The sequence below is a fragment of the Stenella coeruleoalba genome (genome assembly GCF_951394435.1).
Source record: "Stenella coeruleoalba genome assembly, chromosome: 11".
Taxonomy (NCBI): Eukaryota; Metazoa; Chordata; class Mammalia; order Artiodactyla; family Delphinidae; genus Stenella; species Stenella coeruleoalba.
Window position 1 is genome coordinate 45,915,839 of NC_137157.1, and position 20,515 is coordinate 45,936,353.

Genomic DNA, 20,515 nt, shown 5'->3' on the forward strand with positions numbered 1-20,515 from the left:
ATAACTCCAAGTCAGGCAGGGCAGAGGTCAGTCCCCAGGGGAGCCCCCTCAGAAAAGTAGGGGTGCTGTACACATGGCTGTACTCTTTCCCTCCCTGGCGGAAGCTGACGGCGGGGCTTTTTCATCCACACACTCTGTGCTGAGCAGGAGGTAGGGCTATGATGTGTCTGTGATCCCACGCTGCTGTTTCCATTTTCCTTCAGGCTGTTAGGCTATGGTAGACCCATCTAGCCTCCAAGACTGACAGGACTGAGGTCAAACTTCTGGGGAGGAGCACAGGATAGGCAGACCAACCCCTCGCCTCCCCTGGTAGAAGGGGAGAAGTCAGGAGCCAGGAGGTCTCTTTCTGACCATGTGACACTGCACCAGGGGAAGGGACTCCGGGAAGAGGATATCCTGAACTCCTTTACTGGTTTCAATAAATCTGTTTTCATGGTCACCCAGTGTTTAGGAGCCTTTCACTTAGTTTCTAGATGCCTCATAAAAGGAATTTGTGAACTATTGCTTATTTGGTGTGTTTGTGGGCAGAAGGATGGTCCAGGGCCCCCTACTCTGGCATCTTGCTGATGTCACTAACATAGTCACATTCTGAGGCAATGAGGGTAAGGGTTTTACCATATGCATTTGGGGGGGTATAATTCAGCCCATAAAACTTGCCTACACTTCCAATAACACGCAAATACATTACATTCTTTTTCTCCTGGCTTACAACTCTCCGCAGCGTCTGACCTGAAGAACTGCCTCTGATCTCATCTCAAACCCTGCTCCCCATAACTTTTGATGCTACCTACACACCAGACTTTTTTCTCCAACATGCCAAGTTTGTGCTCACCTTAGGGCCTTTGTACGCTCTGTTACCTTTGTCTGGCATTCTCTTACCCTAGCTCCTAGCATGGCTTGTGTCCTCTTATCATGCAGGACTCAGCTTATTTGTTTGTTTACAGTATATTAATTTCTAATAGTGATAGATATTGCTTGAGAGCTTACTTTGCCTGAGGCATTATGCTAATATACTCTATTTTATAGAAGCAACATGGTTGAAGACACCTAGTTGGGAGCTAGACTGCCTGGGTTCACATCCAGGCTTTATCACATATTATGGGACCTTGGGAAAGTTATTTCACTTTTCTGTGCCTCAATTTTTCCCCCCACAGAGGCCGTTTATTTTTATTCTAAATAATTTCAAACCTGCAGGAAAGTTACAAGAACAATATCAAGAATCTCTATACATCCTTGCTCAGAGACCCCATTCACATTCACTGATTTGGTCAGTAGCATCTTTTATACAGCAAAGGATCCGATTCAGGGTCATGCATTTCACCAAGTTGCCACGTCTCTTTAGCTTCTCTCTTTTTTTTTTTTTTTTTTTTTTGCGGTACGCGGGCCTCTCACCGTTGTGGCCTCTCCCGTTGCAGAGCACAGCCTCCGGACGCGCAGGCTCAGCGGCCATGGCTCACGGGCCTAGCCACTCTGCAGCATGTGGGATCTTCCCGGACCGGGGCATGGACCCGCGTCCCCTGCATCGGCAGGTGGACTCTCAACCACTGCGCCACCAGGGAAGCCCTAGCCTCTCTTGAATAGGGGTTAATTCCTTAGTCTCTCCCTAACTTTCATGATCTTAACATTTTAATTGATTTAGGCCAGTTATTTTGTAGAATGCCCTTGATTTGGGCTTGTTCAGTGTTTCTTCACGATTTGACCCAGGTGCAGGACCCAGTTTAAGTGTCACCTCCTTAAGCATTCCATCTCCTGTGAAATAAGTAGTTCCCTTGGTCACTCTGTGGCACAGGATCCTGCCATGTTTCTCTCCCTGGTGTTTTCTTGCATATTTATTTGTGTGTTTGTTTGGTGGAATATAAGGTCCATACAAGCAGCCTCATTTTTCTTTTGCAGTGCTGTATCCCAGCACATGTGGAGATTATAATTGGCCAGTCACTGTGCTAGGCAGTGAGAATGTAATGGTGAACACAACAGATGACCTTTGTTATTATTAAAAAACAAATTAATTATTCAGATAACTTGCTGTTTAGTCATTCATTCAATAAATATTTACCGAACACCTACTACATTCTGAGCCCCAGGGATAAGTAATGAACAATACAGAAATTGTTCCTGATCTCCTGAAGTTTACACTCCAAAAGGAAACTGACAATAAGACAAACAGACAAATGAACATATAATACAGGGAGTGGAGAGGATGAGCCATCTCCTCTGTGGATGAAGCCATCTGCAGATGAAGAGAATTCCACAGGGGAGAGAGGAGATGGAAAGGCCCCTGAGCTGGGAGTACACTTGGCAAGTCCAAGGGCCGGCATGGAGTCCACTGTGGCTGGAGCAGCATGAGTGAGGGAGAAAGTAGTTGGAAATGAGGTCAGTGAGGCAGCCAAGGGCCCATCTTGTGTGGCTTTGGATTTCATTTTAATTGTGATGGGAATCCATTAGAGGGTTCAAAGCCTGGGAAATCTCTTAAATATCTATTAAAGAGATATCTGTTAAAGAGAGATTAAAGTGATATCTATTACTATTATTTAAATTTAAAGTAAATCTCTTACTGCATGGAGAATTGCTTTTTGAACTATTTACTTCTCAGAAAGCTCTTCAGGGGATTGGCTGAGACGCACTGATTCTCGAGAAACTTGATATTTCTGGCTGGTACTTCTTATACTTCAGGCCCTGTACTGGTAGCTAGAAATCCTGGAATGTGTTCCCAGATTTGCACATTCCTTTGTGGGGGACTTGGCTAGGCCAATATTTTCGGCTTAACAATACCTCTTCACACTCATGTATTCAAGAAAGCATGAAGAGTGAAGAGGAAAGAGAGCAGAGCACTTACAGGAATTCTCTGGCTCAATGAAGCTTCAACATGAACTTGTATAAATATATTAGCATGCAGAAAAGGTTTGGGTTCTTTCCACAATTTAAAAAAATCAGTATGTTTTCCCTTGAAATATTTCCTGAAGGTTTAATGATTAGTGTAGGCAAAATTAGAGGTCAATATGACTCCATGTAAAGAAAAACAATCCCTTGGTTTTGTTTTACCCATAGGCACTTGATGACCCCAAGAGTAGCTTATTTAAAAATGTTCTGACCTCCTCACATGGTTGGTCTATGGCTGAAGCATTTTCTGAATCAATCACATTGTTAATAAATAAGAGAATTACTTGGAAGTTCAGGGAAGGATACATTAATGCCTGAGTATAAATGAAGAAAGGAGCTAGAGGAGATTTCTAGGAGAAATGGTGTATTCCGTGCCCGATTTCTAGAAAAATTCCATTTGGATATTGTATCTTTAAAGATTGCATCTGGAGAGTGTACTTTCATTTCATATGGATTGAAATTAGGATGATGCATTCATATGGGTTGACAGTGAGGGAAATGCAGCCAGACCCTCTTTGTTTCAGGAATGATGGTCTAAGTGTTAGACCACAGGCTTCCTGCAATATCTGTTTCTTTTGCCTTCTCGCGTTAAGAGAGGCCTTCCAAGTGCTCAAGGAAAATCTAAATAGGACTCTCTGTGCTTAAAAAAAATTCAAACCAGAGTCTGAGTTCTTTTCTACCTGAGCTTATTTGGGGTACATTTTGTCGCTTCTTATAAAGGTATAAAATGGAAGTTTGGGATTTCCTGATACATGACCTTTTATAGTGACTTCCTGTTATTTTATTTTCTCCTGGGAACCAGAATAGCCATGCAATTCATTCCCACTCTGTGAGGTTGAATAAACCTCTATAATTTGGAATTAATCACTTGTGAGATCCTAATTAGCATTATGAGTAAAATGTCTGTGTTTTTCCTGACCAGTCATGGGAGAAGCCTGTGTTAGATTCTGTGTCACATTTTCTTGGCTCCTTTAGTATGAGAATCTGGTGTCCGATACAAGCATTAAATACCCCCACCCTATTCTATTTTTTTTTTCTTTTTAAATTCTGTGTTGGTGGCCTCCACTTACTTCCCTACCTCTTAATCACTGTTACCCCAGAGCCTAGTCATGCTGGCAGCCAATGTGTACCTTGTGAGCTGACCAAACAAAGTCTGATTCAGAAAGAACTCACGGGAAAGCAGGTTGGCATTTAAACTTTACATTTAAAAGCAAACAACCGGGCCAATATTCAGCACAAAAATGGAGAATCCAGTGATTCTGGGCTGGTGATTACAAAGCTCTGTTTTGTATCCTTCATTCTCTTGTTGAATATCATTGTCTGTACAAGGGCACACATCCCAATTTGGAGAGAAGGACAATAAGATTGACCCCCAAGAAATCAACTAGTAAAATCTATAGGAATGCATCAAGAAAGCAGTCATGTTTAAGTGAAGTATTTTGGAAATATTTAAAATGCAATGAAAAGGCAATCTTGGAAGCAGGACTGAACTGTAATTACAGTTTGGTAAATGAATACCTAGTGAATTTTGATGTCCTCTTATCTAGGGTTAGACTGTGATCACAAGAGGGGGCATGGACTGAAGAGAGTACAGGGAAAGCAACCTGGGGGAGAAAGAATAAGGTGGTGTGTCACAGCCATATTGAGGGAGAAGAGCATCTTCTGGAGGGTTTAGCTTGTGGATTCCTGGGATGGTTCTATACTCACCAGCAGCCTATCAATGTATCTACTACCTCCTTTACTGAATTTACCATCTACTCCCTCCACCAAGCAACCATCTCCGTATGCTCTGCTTCAGTGCTGTTTTCTTATAGGAAGAGGATTTTCTTTCTTTTTATTATTATTTTTTAAACTTTTTAAATTGAGGTATAGTTGATGTACAATATAATATGTTTCAGGTGATTCACAAGTTTTAAAAGTCATATTCCATTTATAGTTATTGTAAACTATTGGCTATATTCCCTGTGCTGTACAATATATCCTTGTAGCTTATTTATTTTATGTATAGTAGTTTGTCCTTCTTAATCCCTTACCCCTCTACTGCCTCTCCCCCTTCCCTTTACCCACTGATAAGCACTAGTTTGTTCTCTATATCTATGAGTCTGTTTTCTTTATGGTAGAGGATTTTCTGATCTGCTTTTATATTATGCTGGGTGGCTTGATGTGTGCATTTCTCATGATAAACTAAGAAATTGACGTTCTGGCTCCTGTGAGATACTTGAGGAAAGGCTGGCAAAGCTGAGCTTAGAGGGCTGCCAAGTCAAGGACCAGAGCCTGGACCCCACCCAGAAGCTGGCCACTTTTTCATTTTGCTGTAATTGTTGCAAATATACAAGGAGTATAAACATGGCAGTGAGGCTAATAAGAATTCATGAGCATCTCTAATCCATCATGGTCAGAATACACATTTTTAATTACTGCACCATTTTGCCTCGATCTTTACTTATAAACACTTAACAAGAGATTTTGGTGATCCAGAGTCTATTCTCTTATACATACTTTCATGTTTTTCTTTATATGACCTTTATTGGTTATTAACTTGATGTCCAGGTAAAAATCGTGTATATTTTAGAATAAAAGTATCTATAAAAAGAGGAAGAATATCGGTACCCATTCTTTATAAACACCATATTGCTATTTCACAATGACAATTCCAAGCACGTTCTTTTCTGAGCTGGAATTAATACTGCAAGTAGATATGGTGGTTTCAAAATGTCCTGCAAAGCAGGAGATGGATCATTCTCATACCAGATGCTTCCCATTCCCAGTGGGAATATGCAGAAGGTTTTTATGAGCCAGGCTCCATAAGCACACAGGATAGGAAGCATAGAGCATTGTGTTCAAATGAAAGCATAAGAGGAATGTTGGTCTCAGGAATGCTGGAATCGGACTGGAGGACAAACGCCAAGATTCTGCTCCTGTAAAAGGGATCATAAAATCCACAAAGGAGCAACCTCAATTTTCCTAAAGTAAGAAAAAAGATTTTTGAAATTGAGAAATGCTAAAGAGTACCGTAACTTTCTCTTCACTCTGCTTAGAATGCATGACGTCATGACCTCATGCACCCACACACCCACACCTAAGCACAGTCATAGGGAAGAGAAACTTCAGCGTCATTTTTCTTGCTCCTGCTACCAGCCTTTGAGAAAATGAATTGAATATTCACAATGCCATAAAAAAGCCCCTTTAGTATAGAGTGATGGTGATAATGGGAGAATATATAAGATGAAAGAGAATGTAATCGTTTCTCTAAAACACATGGTTTGGTTTTTCAGTACACACTCCACTGACAAATATATTGGGTAACTAGATTTTCGAAGCAAAAATACAAAGAGGAAGTTATCTTCCTTTCTGGAATGTAAACTTCAAGAGATCAGGAGTTATTTCTGTGTTGCTGTTTACTGCCATATCCCCAGGGCTCAGAATATAGTAGGTAATCAATAAATATTTGTTGAAAGAATGACTAAATAGCATGTGATCTGAATATGCTAATTTATTTTTTAATAATAACAAAGAACATCTGTTTTTGTTCACATTATAATGAGAAGATAACTTCCTTTTTATACTTTTGTTTCCAAAATCTAGTTACCTAATATATATGTGTGTATATATAGATATATATATATATATATATATCTCCTCCGTGAAGGCAGGGGTTTTTATCTTATTTTGTTAACTGCAGTATTACCAGTTCCTAGTATCATGCACGGGACATAGAAGGCATTCAAAACATTTGTTGAATGAATTATTGGGCATATCTTGTAGAGGGAAACATGTTATAGTGATAAAAGTATGAACCTCCTATCAATGCCTGTTTTCTGGTTCAAGCCCCAAATGTGGGCCTGATTTGCTTGATGACCTAGAGAAAATGCCATATTTTACATAGGGTATCTGACGGTTCTATTCATGCCCTTTCCTCTACTCTGAGCACAGAGAATCTCTCTCTGTCTTTTTTCTGTGCCAGGGTCCCCCATACTGCTATCAAAACCTAGTTTAATATGACTGCCTCGTGGAGAGTTTTCATGATTAATCAGATTTGAATCCTCATCCTACTCTGCCCTGTGCATTCACTGTGTGTGATAATAATTGACATGATGGCAGCATTAGGAAAACTTTATCTAAAATTATTGAGACTTACCTTCTGCGCTTTCCTTCAGTTATTGTTTCTTGTGATATCCCACTCTTCATTGCCTCTCCTTCCAGACGTGGCCTTTTTTACTGGGCCTAAGAGTTATTGCTTACACTCTCTAGCCCTGCCCTACCCCCTTACCTTCACTGTTAACTATGTTATATGACAATTTCTCATGATCTAAGGTGGTAACTGACTCATCTTACAGTCACACTACTTAACCCAAGAGATAGTTGATGCAAGTGGACAGAATACCGATCTGATCATCATGAGACCTCATTTATAGAAAGAGCTCTGCCACTAACCAGCTTTGTGAGCTTGGGCTACTCAGTCTCTCTGGGATACACTTTTCTCATGTATAAAATGTGTGGGCTTGTCTAGATCAGTGTTTCTATAAGTAAGTGCTATAGCACTGATCCATGTAGATGGCTTTCAGAAATATGTTCTCGGGTCACATGCATTTGGGAATTGCTATGTACTTTGTCACCTTCTTAAACATTTGCAAGTTAAGGTGCTGACAAGTCCCAAAATAAAGGAAATAGTTTTCTTTACCCAATAACTGACTTTTATTGTGAGGAGAGGAAACACGTTGGTAGTTGCTTGGGAATCCATGAGGGAATCTCAGTTGAACTTTCTAGAAATCTTGGCTGTAATCACACATCTGTTTATCTTCAATGCCAGCTGCTGTGGGTATAGAGATAAGTAAGTCAGGATCTTGGCCTTTCATGTATTAAAAAATCAGAGGGTGGACACAAAAATCAGTGTTGTAAAGGATGGCAATTTTAGACTAAAGCTTTGTTCAAATTGTAATGGGCATAAGGATTGAGAAGCAAGGAGGTCTGCCCAGAGTAGGGGCAGTGGATAAAGAAGGGGACGCTTCCACAGGTGAGATGCCATTTGAGCTGAGCACCAAGGGGTGGTTGCAATAATTCACTAAGTAGAGAAAGTGGGAAAGGATAGTCCAGGAAGAAGGAACAACAGGCACAGAGGCATAAAAGCCCCAGGTATATTCTAGGCCTATGAAATAATTTTGTGGTTATGGAATCTAAGAGTGGAAGAGTGGGAGAGAAGAACAGGAGAAAGTTCTGGGAGATGAGTAGAGGCCTGTTTGCCGTATGCTTTAAGTGCCATTCTATGGAGTCTGAATTTATCCTTTAGGTAATAGGAAACCATCCTTAGATTGGTTTTTAATCAGGGGAATTACATGATCAATAAGTATTTTATAAAGGGAATTACAGAAAGAAAAGAGAAAATTCTGGAGTGCTAAGACGGATAGGAGGGGGAAAATGTTGGCAAGAAAACTAATTATGATTCTATTGAAATGGCTCAAGTAAGAGGTGATAAAAAGCTGAAAAGCAAAAGGATGAGATGGAAGAAACAGGTTTGAAGGAAATGTAGGAGCTCAACACACTCCGGGAAGTGATTGGACATAAGGCCACAAAGAAAGAGGAATACAAAATGACTCTGCAGCATTTAGCTTGGGTAAATGTTGTGTGATTATAAAATTTACTGAGATAGGAGCTTAGAGGAGTGAACTGTTTCATATAGAGTTGAATTGGACTGGGTGTTCCATTACACAGAGTAATTTTGCTGTGAGAGCACATCCATCGATTTTTATGTTTTAGGGTTCGATGATGATTTAGCTAAAGACTATATTCTTCTTAAGGAGATTCAGCATCTACAAAAAATCTGTTCCAAACTGGACTTTGCTATGTACTCAATATATTCTTGTCAACAAAACAGCATTATAATCTATATATTTCTTTTCATTTTATCTCTAAACTATAAATAATCACTTCTAGGTCTATAAATCCATTTGTTTCTTCATTTAAGCAAAAGCTCTCTTCTTTCAGCCATGGATAATCCTATATACATGAATGTCTCAGTAGAAGTTCATGAAATGATTTCCATTGTCTAGGAGGAAACAGCATAGAGCACCAATCTCTCTTTAGTGATTATTTAAATATTAAGCCATTATTTTGAACTAATCCTAAATTGGGTCTTAACACTAGATATTATTGTCACTAGTACATTAAAAATATATTATGTTTAATAGTCAGGTAATGGGATTGTTTCAAAGACACCTTTGTCAGTGAAAATTAGAAAAATATTCTTTTAACTAATCAAATTTTTAAGAAGTCCATGCTTGCTTATTGTATAGAGCTTCACAAAGATTTTAAAGAATTATTTTCCCTAACAATTTTTGAAGTATACGTTTCTTTTATTTGGGGGAAAAGAGCTCCCTTTTAGAGGCAGGACGTGGAAAGTAGCATGACCCAAACTGTTTACAGAAAAGCAGTCTACACCTCCCTGATTAGGTCAGGGAATTTTGCCTTTACCTGTGCCAGCTGCCTTCTATTAGCACGAAAAACAAATTGTACAATCTATGGTCACTGAACTATGACCACCTTCTATTCTGAATTTTTTGTCCAAGAGGACCAGGGAATCCAGAAACTGAGTTAGTGGAGAAGAGTGTTGTTAGATACAGTTTGTCAGAGGAAGAGTAGAGGGCCCACCTTAAAAACAAACTGAGCTCTCAGAATGGCTACATGTTAGAAAATGAACACAATAGGGACAGTCAGAGAGTAACTCCTGAGAATTTTTTCCCTTTTACATCATAAAGAAATAAAGATAAAAACTAAATGGTCTTGTGATGGAGAGTGCAACCTCTCCCTCCCCATTTCCCCCGGCTGCACTGCCTTGAAGGCAGCTCCATGGAACTGTTTTGAAATAAATTTAGAAGCTTTGAAAGGCAGGTCCATGGTTGTTCCCACCATTCTGGGGTTAAGGATGAAAGGTTGCTGTGTCTTAAGCCTTCAGACTTTGCAGATTTCTAAATGCATTTTGTTGTATCTAGAAGAAATTTTGCACTCTTGAGAAAAGACAGTGCAAAAATGAGTTGAGACACAATGTCCCTTTATCTCAGGGCAAAACAATCTTGTTTCCCTGTAGTTGAAATAGAGGCAGGGGAAGTCGGGTTGTGGTATCTGAAATCAACAGCCTGTATGGCTGTGCCCTTCTCTCCCTGCTCCAGCACCACTCCCTTAACTTGGTATCCGTTTACTTTACAGAAGGCAGTTTTGGAGAAACGATCATCAATATTCTGGCCCAGTACCCTAGGGGCCACGACAAGCAAAAGAACACACCTGCCTAGAGATAGACCTTGTGATATTTAACTGTGTGTGTTACTTTTTTAATCCACTTTAATAACTGGATTATCCACCCTCCACCCCCCAGCCCCAACTTCTTTGCTTTCTATTTCTGCTCTGAGGCCGTGAACACAGAAATCTCTGCAGGCAAATTACTCCAGAGCCATTGCAGAACAATCCTAGAAGGAGCGGTTAAACTCACAGCATCTGGATTCCTGATCCTTTTCCGACATGGCAGGTGTGAGTGTCTGTATAAAATATTCTATGTTTATCTTCAACTTCGTGTCCTGGGTGAGTGTTTTTCTTGTAATGATCAATTTTATGCAAGAAAGGGGATCTTGATATCATAAATATCATAAATGAGAACAGACTCTGCACTAGAGAAACAGAAGAGGAGGAGAGTGTATTTTCCATTTACTTGTTTGGATGTGTTTGTTCTTTCTTTGGTTATTTCAGTAATTGAAAATGAGCCAATGACTCAAAAAAGTGCACTTTGGGTTCTGTGGGGGTAAACATTTCATAAATGTTTTGATATTGTTACAAAACAATCACAGAGGGAAAAAAATACCCCTTAACTAAAAGACAATTCTTAGTTGTATATCATTCAGGCCTCCCTAGTTTAAGGACCCTGTGGGAAAAATCTGATTTGATTCCATTTGGAGCCTAGCTCCTAAATTCTAACCTTTACATCTGGGTTTGAAACAGGTGAATGGTGGGGTGTGATGAGAAAGACGTGAGAAGAGGATCATTTTCAGAGATCCAAAGAAGAAACAATGGTCATGCTAAACTTTAAAGAGAAACAGTAAAGTTACTTAATCATGGAAAGATTAAACTAAGGCACTAGTTTTGTATCAGAAGTTTAAAATTAGTATTTTGATGTGTCATTGCCCCATCTTTTAATCAACAGGGTTTGTGTTTTAGCCAGCTCTTATGTTTCTCTTGAAAGTCTGTAGACATAAGAAATAACAAATAAATTGATAAGCAAAATCTAACATTGGAAAGTTGAAAAATGAAATGTGGAAAGGCAAAGTGGTTAAGGGATGTTGGATGTTGGGATGTTGGAAAATTGATGTTATCGTTTGTAATATAAATGATGCAATTAAAGATTGTTCAAAAGTAAGTCAATAGAAATAGCCCAAAATACTTAAATGAAAAAATTATTTTGTGTACTGGATTAAAAAATGGCTTATGCAGTATAAGCAGGAGAAAGTTCTGGTTTTGTTTTTTACCTGGTTATCTTTAGTAAACAGGCAGCTGGTATCTACATGTTGGTAAATTTCTGTCCTGTTAAAATAATGATGTACCTAGCTAAACTTAAATAGATGAATATAGTCTTATTGTCTAGAATGACTTTCCATTCAATGTCAGTAGCCCTAATGAGTACAAGTGATATATATTGGTAAAGTAAGTAAGTAAGTGAGACTATAAATGAATAAAATAAGAAAGGTTTGTTCTTCGTACTTCCTCTTTTCCTTAGAAAAATGGGCTGCTTTTGCAAATACTAAATGAAGCTCATGAATATATGCCAGATTTTAAAAGTTTGTTCTGATAAATTTCTTCCCTTGAAATATTTAAAATTGGTTAAACATTGAGATTAGAATATAAACAAAGAAATTCCTATGTACTTTGGTTGGTTTTGCTTTTAACTTTTTATTGTGGAGAACCTCAAACATTCACAAAATAGAAAAGGAAAATCAACCCCGTCATCCAGCCCCCAAAGCCATGAAACCATGGCCCATCTTTCCCGGTCCATATTCTCATCCACTTTCCCCACCCCATATTATTTTGAAGCAAATCCTGGATATACTATTTCATCTGTAAATACTTTAGTGTATATTTCTGAAAGACAAATAATTCTTTTTTTGAAAAAATGTACCCACGATGTCATCACACTAAAAACTTAATAAGAATTTTAAAACTGATTATCAAGTGTCTATCCAGGGTTCAAATTTCCAATTGCCTCACAAGTGTTCCTCTTTGAATCCGAATACAAACAAGGTCCACGACTGTGATTGATTGGTTGATATATCTTTTATGTCAACTTTCATCTTTAGGTTCTCCATCCATCTTCATCTTTCCCCCACCCTGGAAGTTTTATGTACTTGTGTGTTTGGTTTGTCCTATTGCATTTTCTGTGATCTGGATTTTGCTATTTGCATACCCACGGTATAGTTTAACATGTTCCCTTGTCTTCTGTGTTACCTCTAACTTAGTAGTTGCACTTGGCAGTTTGATAAGATTCAGGATATTATTTCGGGGCATGGGGCACAACTAGCTTATAAGTGATATTTTGTTCTTTCATCAAGAGGTGTATACTGTCTGACCATCTCACTTTTTGTGATGTTAGTAGCTATTGATGCTTAAGAACCTCAACCCATCAGTTCACTGAGTTTCAAACTGGTGACATACTATTTCTATCATTTTCTTCCTTTACTAGATGGAATACTTTCAATAAGGAGAGATTTAGCATTTACTAATTGGTTACCATTAGTGCCCAGTTTTTATTTTTTGAGAAAGGCAGCATAAATGTTTCTTACTCTTTTTTTTTTGTGTGTGTGTGGTACTCAGGCCTCTCACTGTTGTGACCTCTCCCGTTGTGGAGCACAGGCTCCGGACGCGCAGGCTCAGCGGCCATGGCTCACGGGCCCAGCCGCTCCACGGCATGTGGGATCTTCCCGGACCGGGGCACGAACCCATGTCCCCTGCATTGGCAGGCGGACTCTCAACCACTGCGCCACCAGGGAAGCCCTGTTTCTTACTCTTTACTCAACAGATTTCAAAATGATGAGTTTATTTTCTGGTATCATACAACGGTGATAAGCAAGTATTTCTTTAAATATCCTTATGAAATAATAGATTTAAATACCATCACAGTTCTTATACTCGTTGATGTGCAATTTATTCCATTTTTGGCCAGTGGGAGAGTCTTCAAGTTGGCTCCTGAGTCCTTTTGATGTGACCTTAATAACTTTGATAACTTCTTCACTATTTGGGATGATAAGATGTTCCAGGCTCACTTCCCTATTTCCTGCCCCAGACCTGGAATCCGCATTTCTCCAAGAAGTCTTGATATCTGTTTCTAAAAAGCTGCAACCATTGTCTCTTTATGATGCAGAATATATATGGGCCATTTAAACAAACCAAAATATAAATATGCTAATAAATGCATGGCTTCTACTTTAATAACCTCTCAATGTCTTCAAACTAGTCGCAATCCTCAAATTATGAAATAGTCAAAATATACCCATGTTGTATAAAAACAGCATACAAAGTGTTGGTGGCTGTTTTAAATACATCAGAGGCCAGTATTTCATTAAATAGCTAATGAATAGCTATTCAGTAGCTAATAGGAATTTGAAACAGATCTGAATTTTAAACTGAAATGAAAAAGTCTAGGAAAGGGGTATGTTATAGGCTCAGGATTATAAATTTGATATAAGAGCACAAGGTGAGTTGTAGACATCTGTACAATACTGTACCCAGTCATTGTTACGGCTTTCCTGGAGAGCTCTGATTATTTTATGGTTACCGTTATCTCTGTTTTCTGATAATGAAGTCTTTCTGATGCCACGGATTTCAGTTCGATATTTCTGACTTCCCTTAAAAGGCCTTGTTCTTCCCATCAGCATAGTGATGGGAAGGGACCTATAATCTTTATATGAGACATCTTGAGTAAGAGCAACAGTTGTAAAGACCAATGATAACTTCTCAGCCAACAGGTGACATCCATATTTTCATTCAAAAGTTAGAGCAGGAGTCTGTGAGGTTAGGGAACCATTCCTATTTCTACTCTCCCCTCTACTCCCAGCCCAGAGTTCTCAGCTGGAATTTTATAATCCTTCATAGGAAATTAGCAATTTGTCACATTTCTGATGTTTACTTAAGCAAATATTTTACGGTCCCACTGATGTGGTTTTCTTGTAGACATCCATGGCCTTATGTTTTCAAATGAATTCTTTCTGGTGTAACTTTAGAGAAACTAAGCCTTTGCAAAGTAGGGCCAGATGTTGGAATATCTCTAAAGTATGCATACGGTCATTTAAGCTAAACATACCAGTTTCTTTTGTGAGAGAACTTGAGATATGCCACATAAATACGCAGTGATTTCTATTTGTTAGAATTAGTAATTGAAGAAAAACGTGAGAAAGTAAAAATCATTCCTAATCACTCATGCTAGAGTTTGATGCAAATTAGAGTGAATTAGAGGTGCGGTAGATAATAGGTAAATCATAGGTGCAAAACCTATTTCTCTGAGTCTTGTGTCAAAACAGATAAACTGCCCACATTTTCTTATGCTCCTCTTAGATAAGTCAGGCATGGGAGTGTTGTGGATGCTTGGAGCGTCTTAGGGGTCTGGGTAAGCATGGAAAACAGGGCCTTTAGCCCACAGATTCAGTGGAACCATTGCCAGAGGCAGAGAGCTGTGGAAAGGCTGGCTCTTTATGAAGGAAAGCAGAGTGACGTAACATTACCAAACCCAAATGGGGGAAGGTGAGAAGGAGACAAGCTGTAAAAGCCAAAGGTGTTAGCAACTGAAGGAAGCCAACCATGAAGAGTTTTGAAGAGAGCAGAAGGAAGTCAGGAATGGAGAGAGTTCAAGAACCAGCATTTCAATGTCATCGTTGTATTTTATATGGTACCTGGGACGCTAGATTGGTTGTGCCGAGTGCAATGAAGAGAGTTGAAGCAGAGCAGACATAACTATGAGATGGGATAACTGAAAAATAAGGTGCAATTATATTTCATTCTGATTGATGAAATCCCCCAAGATAGACTTGACTATGGATGAAATGTGTGAATTTTGTAAATACAGTGGTTACCTGCCACTATGCAGTCAGCTTGGAACTTAAACAGTGACAAAGACACTGGAGCCCAGAGGCTAAGAGCTGAACCTCACCTCCTTCACCACCAGCTGTGTGGCCCTGGGGAAATTGGTTAACCTCTCTGTGCTTTATAGTTCCTTATCTGTAAAATTGGGATAGTAGTAATATCTACTTCATGGGTTGTTGTGAAGTTTAGATGGTTTAATACATATAAAGAACTCAGAATAATGCTAAGTAAATGTTTAAGAAACAGACATTTCAGCCATCATTGTACAGGCTTTTTTATGAGTCAGGAGTATGAAACCACTCTGCAGTGATGAATAAATTCCAATTTGGATTTTGAAACAGAGGAAGAAATAAAATGGCAAGAATTATGATAAGACAGAAATTTTTCTATCATAAATTAGAAGAATGTTGGAAAGTTGATTTTGAAGAAACAGGCAGACTGAGATTCAAATCCTGAATCTACATTTCTTTGTGGCCTGGAACATGTTCCTTGATTTTTCTTTGCCTCAGTCTCTGCACTTGTTAAACGAGGATGGTAATTTTACGCAGCAGGGTCAATGGTGAAGATTAACTAAGATACTTTATGAAAGCCCGTGACCAAGGACTGACACACAATAATAATTCAATTAATGCTGTTTTCCCAATTCCAACAATCGTATTGATTTTTAATTTAAAAATATTGGAATCTGGTGTGATAGTATTTTAGTCCTACTCTTATCCTCCTCTGGCCTCGTGGGGCAAGGAATCTGTGGGGCTGGAGGGAGATGCTCACCCTGAGTCTGGCCTCCACTTTGGGTACTTATCTCAAAATACAGCCACATTGGGGATTAGGGTTTCAACATAGGAATTTAGGGGCACATAATTCAGTCCATAGCATATTCATAAGCAAACATCAATTACGTAATTTCTTAGAATGCTGGCTCAGAGCAACTGCATCCTAATTTCATAAAAAGAAGGATGTCCCATGAGAGCTGAATGGCAACAACAGTGACTTTCTTCAAAGAGAAACCAGAAAGGGGTAGTGGGGAGTAGACCTAGTAAGTTCTGCAGTGTCCACTGATGGCTAACCTGGGGGCCTAACACATCAGCTAATTTCCTTTTACAACCTTATCAACAGAAAGAAGGACATACCTAGATGCTTATTTCTTAATTCATACTCCAAATTATTTAAAACATTATAAAAAGATCAGGGGCAAACCCTTAAAGCCAAACTGGAGAAAGGACTCAAAGAACAATTATGATGATCAATCTTATAACAATTGGGATAAAACAGGTTAGTATCAAAAAATCATGGCTCTATACTGATTGTTCTTGATAGAAAACCAATTACTTTAATTTAATTAGCAAATTATGATACATTTCTTAAAATATTCTCATTGATAGTTTTATAAAAACATCAGATTAATGATAATCATAATAGCTATTCAGATAATGTTATTTTCATTTAAACCTGAAAGCCAGAGTGACTATTAAGACAAACAATGTAAATCTACCTATGAAAGGAGAAAAAAAGAGAAAGAAAAATATCAGTGAACAAATTGGAAAAACAAAAAATCCAACTGTTATAAAATTACTGAAAATCACAGAGGGTCTCATTATCATTTGATATAAATTCTTGCAGGTTTATTTATTAACAAAGAACCACTAAAATGAGCATTTATCTCCATCTGCAAATGAAATTAGGATTTAGTGGAAAAGAGGAAAAGAAATAAGGAGAGTTTTCAGGCTCTAAAGCTGTTTATTCAAAGATTTGCAGTTTATAGTGTGTGCGTGTGCACACCTATAAGATAATTAAGTTGTATAGGTGATTTGGTGATTTGGCAAAGAGCTCTTTGGTAAAAAGCTTTGGTTTTCCATTGCATTTGTTGTTTTGCAGGAGTTGAAGCATGTAGTAAGGGTGGGGCTAGATTAGGAGTGCTGCTGGATTTTCACCATGTGACCGTTGTTATCATTTGGGATTCCAGTTTCTTTAATCTGAAATAAAGGGCTTGAACCTAGATGAATTTTGAGATCTTTTAGGGAGCATAGGTTCAGCTGCTGTTTGCACTCCGTATTCCTTTCACAAAAGCCCCGACTCTACTCCCAAAGCAAACGTAATGAGAAGCCGTTAAGTGAAACTGCTGTTTGGGGGTTTTGGGCATATGGCCCAACCATACATGAAAGCAATGATACTACAAAGTCATGGGGTTTGGAGGACTCAGGCATTTCTCTGTCAGAGAACCCTAAGGCCAGAATAGTCTAGAAACTCCTCCAAAGTCTACTGCTGTGTCTGGTATGTTACCAAGCTTGTTCTCAACATCTCTATATAATAATAGATCTTTGATTTTTTTATTTTTTGAGGCCACAACATCTATACCTTAAAAAACAAAACAAAACAAAAACAAAGCTGAAAGACAAGGTTTTTTTCTTACATTAAAGTAAAATGTGTTTCACATTTTGTGTGTTGGTTTTGGTCCAAATTAAATAATCTGGTAAAGTCATTAAAGGAATTTAAGACTTTAAATACTGTTCCTCATTGTTCCTCTTCTCTAGGTAAGCTTTACTACCTAAAAGAGCTTATTTTTAAAAGAGCTTATTTGGGTACAAAAAGTGTCGTAAACCCTTGTTGCTTAACAGCAAATGTTGTCAAATAGTCTGCTGTTCCCTCTACATCCCGACTTCTTGAATCTTGAAGGAACGTTTGATGATTAATCAGTTATTCCCTTCCTTTATGGTCTAAGACAGCTTCTCAAAGACAAACCCAGAGGCCCAATAAGGATATTTTGTCTTTAAACTGTTATTACTTATCTTTTGTATGTTAAAATCTAGCAGAAACGCAGTTAAGAGTTGAAACATGGAAAACCATCTTTCCCCTCCCCTGTAGTGGATGGAAAACAGATTATTCTTATCAAACTTTCCAATTACAACAGAACATTTTAGCAATTATCTACACATAAATATGCCTCATTTATGTCTTTTAGGTTGTAATGGTAGAATTAATGATAAACCATTTTACCAGATGGCTAGAGGTGTGTGGAATTAGAGTTGTAGTTTATCTTGGGCGTACTCTAACATTTTTTTCTTTTTTCTGAAGCTATGTGGTGCCTCAATCCTGGCAGTAGCAATTTGGCTACGAGCAGGCAAAGATGGTCCAGAGGTAAATAAATACAAGTTTCTCCACTGCCAAAGTAGTTTATTTCTCTTATAATGATGAAAGTAATGACAGTAATAATAAAATATTTCTATAGCATTTCCTTAACTGCCTCATGTAATCATTTGTGCTGATCTGTGATTTTATAATTTAATTAAATTTAATTAATCAAAATTACCCACTATGTGCCTGGCACTGTGCTAGGCATTGATCAATCCTTCTAGAGAATGGAGAAGATGTTATTCCCCTAATAGGAAGATGGGAATGAAAGAGGAGGCGGGAAGGGGCCAAAGCAGAAATTAGCCTCCTTCGTTATTTGCTGAAGTGCAGCCTGAAGTTATCTAGAGGATATAGACCACCTTGCCTCCCCACCAAGAGCAATTTTTGTACAAGGTATTGACAATAATTTGGCTGATTCCCAAGGTGGGGTAGTGATCCAAAAGAAAAGAAGGTGAGAGGTTCTCTTGGAGAAGAAGAATTTGAATCTGTGTTTTAAAGGCAGCAAAGTACAAAGATAGTTGGTAATTCCTTGGGGCACTTGGTATTGAGGGTAACCCCTTGTAACAGCAAGAGGCTGGTCACCGGTGTAACTCAGGAGTTGACCGGCAATGTCCAGCCTCCTGACATCAAGATAAGATTAGCATGATCCCCTGTGCCCCACCACACACCGTTCCATGGGTGGCAAAGGTCTTACCAAGATTTCTGTGGGTCTGGAGGAAGTTTAGTTCCTACAATTAATTCTAGCTCTGGTCTTTGGATTCCACACACACTGTCTGTGTTCTGTACCACAGTGTCACAAGTGTGGAAAGATTGTGTGTGTGGTGGGTGGGAGCAGGGTGAGCATGTGGGAGGGTTGGTCTGTCAGTTTCACTTAACACAGTGCCTGGCACCATTTCCTGGCTCCCCTGCTTCCATTCTCCCAGCTCGCTTCTTCCCAGGGGTGTTCCGCCCCGCAAGTTACGATTCTTATCTCACGCAGGGCAGTTACCTTGTTCTTTGTTATCTGGGCTCTTGCCACTATTCAGGCTCACATGTACTCCTAGGGCCCTTTCGAAGTATTTGCCTAAATAAAGTTTCCCTCTCTAAGAGGAATGTTGATTCCTATTTAATAATTATTAAGATATTATTAAAACAGAAATTAAGGTAATGCATTTTCTATTAAAACTTATACCACGGTGCAGTTACATGCCATTGGGCATAGCCTAGTTGAAAGAAATATTAAAAGCAAAAGCAAATTGACATCTGTTCTGATTCCCTTTTTAAAAGGATTGGTTTTTTTGGACTTTTTTTTCTTGCTGTCTCACTGTTTCTCTCCTTCTTTTCCTTCTTTCTTTCCTTCCTTCCTGCCTTTTTTCCCTTCCTTCTCTCCTTCCGTCTCTTTCTTTCTTTTCCCTTTCCTTTCCTTTTTCCCTTTCCCTTTCTTTTATTTTCTCTTCTCTCTTTCCTTTTCTTTTCTTTTTCCTTAAAATTTGCTTTCTACCATTAGAGAACCCAGAGAATCACAGTGGCAATTCGCTGCCTCTTCATTCTGTGCCTTACCATGGTGAAGAAGTTGAATGGGGGATAGGTGTGGCAATAGTTGGTAACATTCTAGTCCATCAGGATTTCATTTGTTGTTTTATAGTGATATAAATATATCTGTGACTTCTTGATGCCCTTGGACTCTGGGATTTGAGTCCTAGAAGAGTATTTGAAGATTCTTAGAATCATTTAGAAGCTGATGTTTGACTTTGGGACTCATAATTAAGCACAGAGATTAAAAGCTATTGATTTAGATGGTGCTTTGGCCTTTTTGAGATGTGTGTGCAGCCTGTATTTTATTTTTAAATTTTATTTTATTTCTGTTTGATATGGGAACATTTTATTTCCCCCCAGTGCTTCTGGTAAACAAACTTGGTGTTTAGTCTAAGAAGTCACACACATTGAATGTATTAAAGAACTGTTGTCCTTGAGAGGGTGTTACTATGAATCTGGGGATAAGAATGATTTAATAGAGCTAGGCAGCATCTTTAGTTACATTTTGACTCTTGTGCTCTGTCAGCCTCTAACCCTAAACAAAAGTCAGTATCTTCCAGGACGATTTTAACCAGCTTGACTTACGTGAAATTGGCTTGATTTATTTTTATTCAAAGTCAGTGACAAAGAATCAAGACTGTGCAGAAAACTGAATTTTACTAGTGGAAAAACAGAGGAAGAAGTTTTAGAAGGAGAAACCTGAGTGCAAACACAGAAAACAAGGATGTCAGGATGTCTTTATGAACATCTTTTAGCAAAGCTCTTGGTGCTAAAGTGTCTCTTAGGGATGCCTTGTTCTCCATCAGGATGAACTCAGCCCTGCATGAGGCAAAACGTATGCACAACCATCCTTGTCCCAGGAAATCCTTTATAATCCAAAGAAGAC

The 20,515-nt window shown here is 38.7% G+C and overlaps 1 protein-coding gene across 9 annotated transcripts in view; it reads left to right on the forward strand.

The window, feature by feature from the left end:
* TSPAN8 (tetraspanin 8) overlaps positions 1-20,515 on the forward strand; it is a 250,353-nt gene that overhangs the window by 195,956 nt on the left and 33,882 nt on the right. For 4 of the 9 annotated variants that reach the window (XR_013830429.1, XR_013830430.1, XM_079936326.1 and 1 more), the window contains exons 1-2: positions 9,827-10,446; positions 18,058-18,120. The exons of the other annotated variants lie outside the window; for them this stretch is intronic. Coding sequence is in view for 2 of the 4 variants with exons in the window: in XM_079936326.1 (XP_079792452.1) it covers positions 10,387-10,446; positions 18,058-18,120 (123 nt within the window). In the remaining 2 variants the exon portion in view is untranslated. Of the gene's footprint in view, positions 1-9,826; positions 10,447-18,057; positions 18,121-20,515 lie in introns of those variants that run through there. 9 annotated transcript variants of the gene reach the window in all.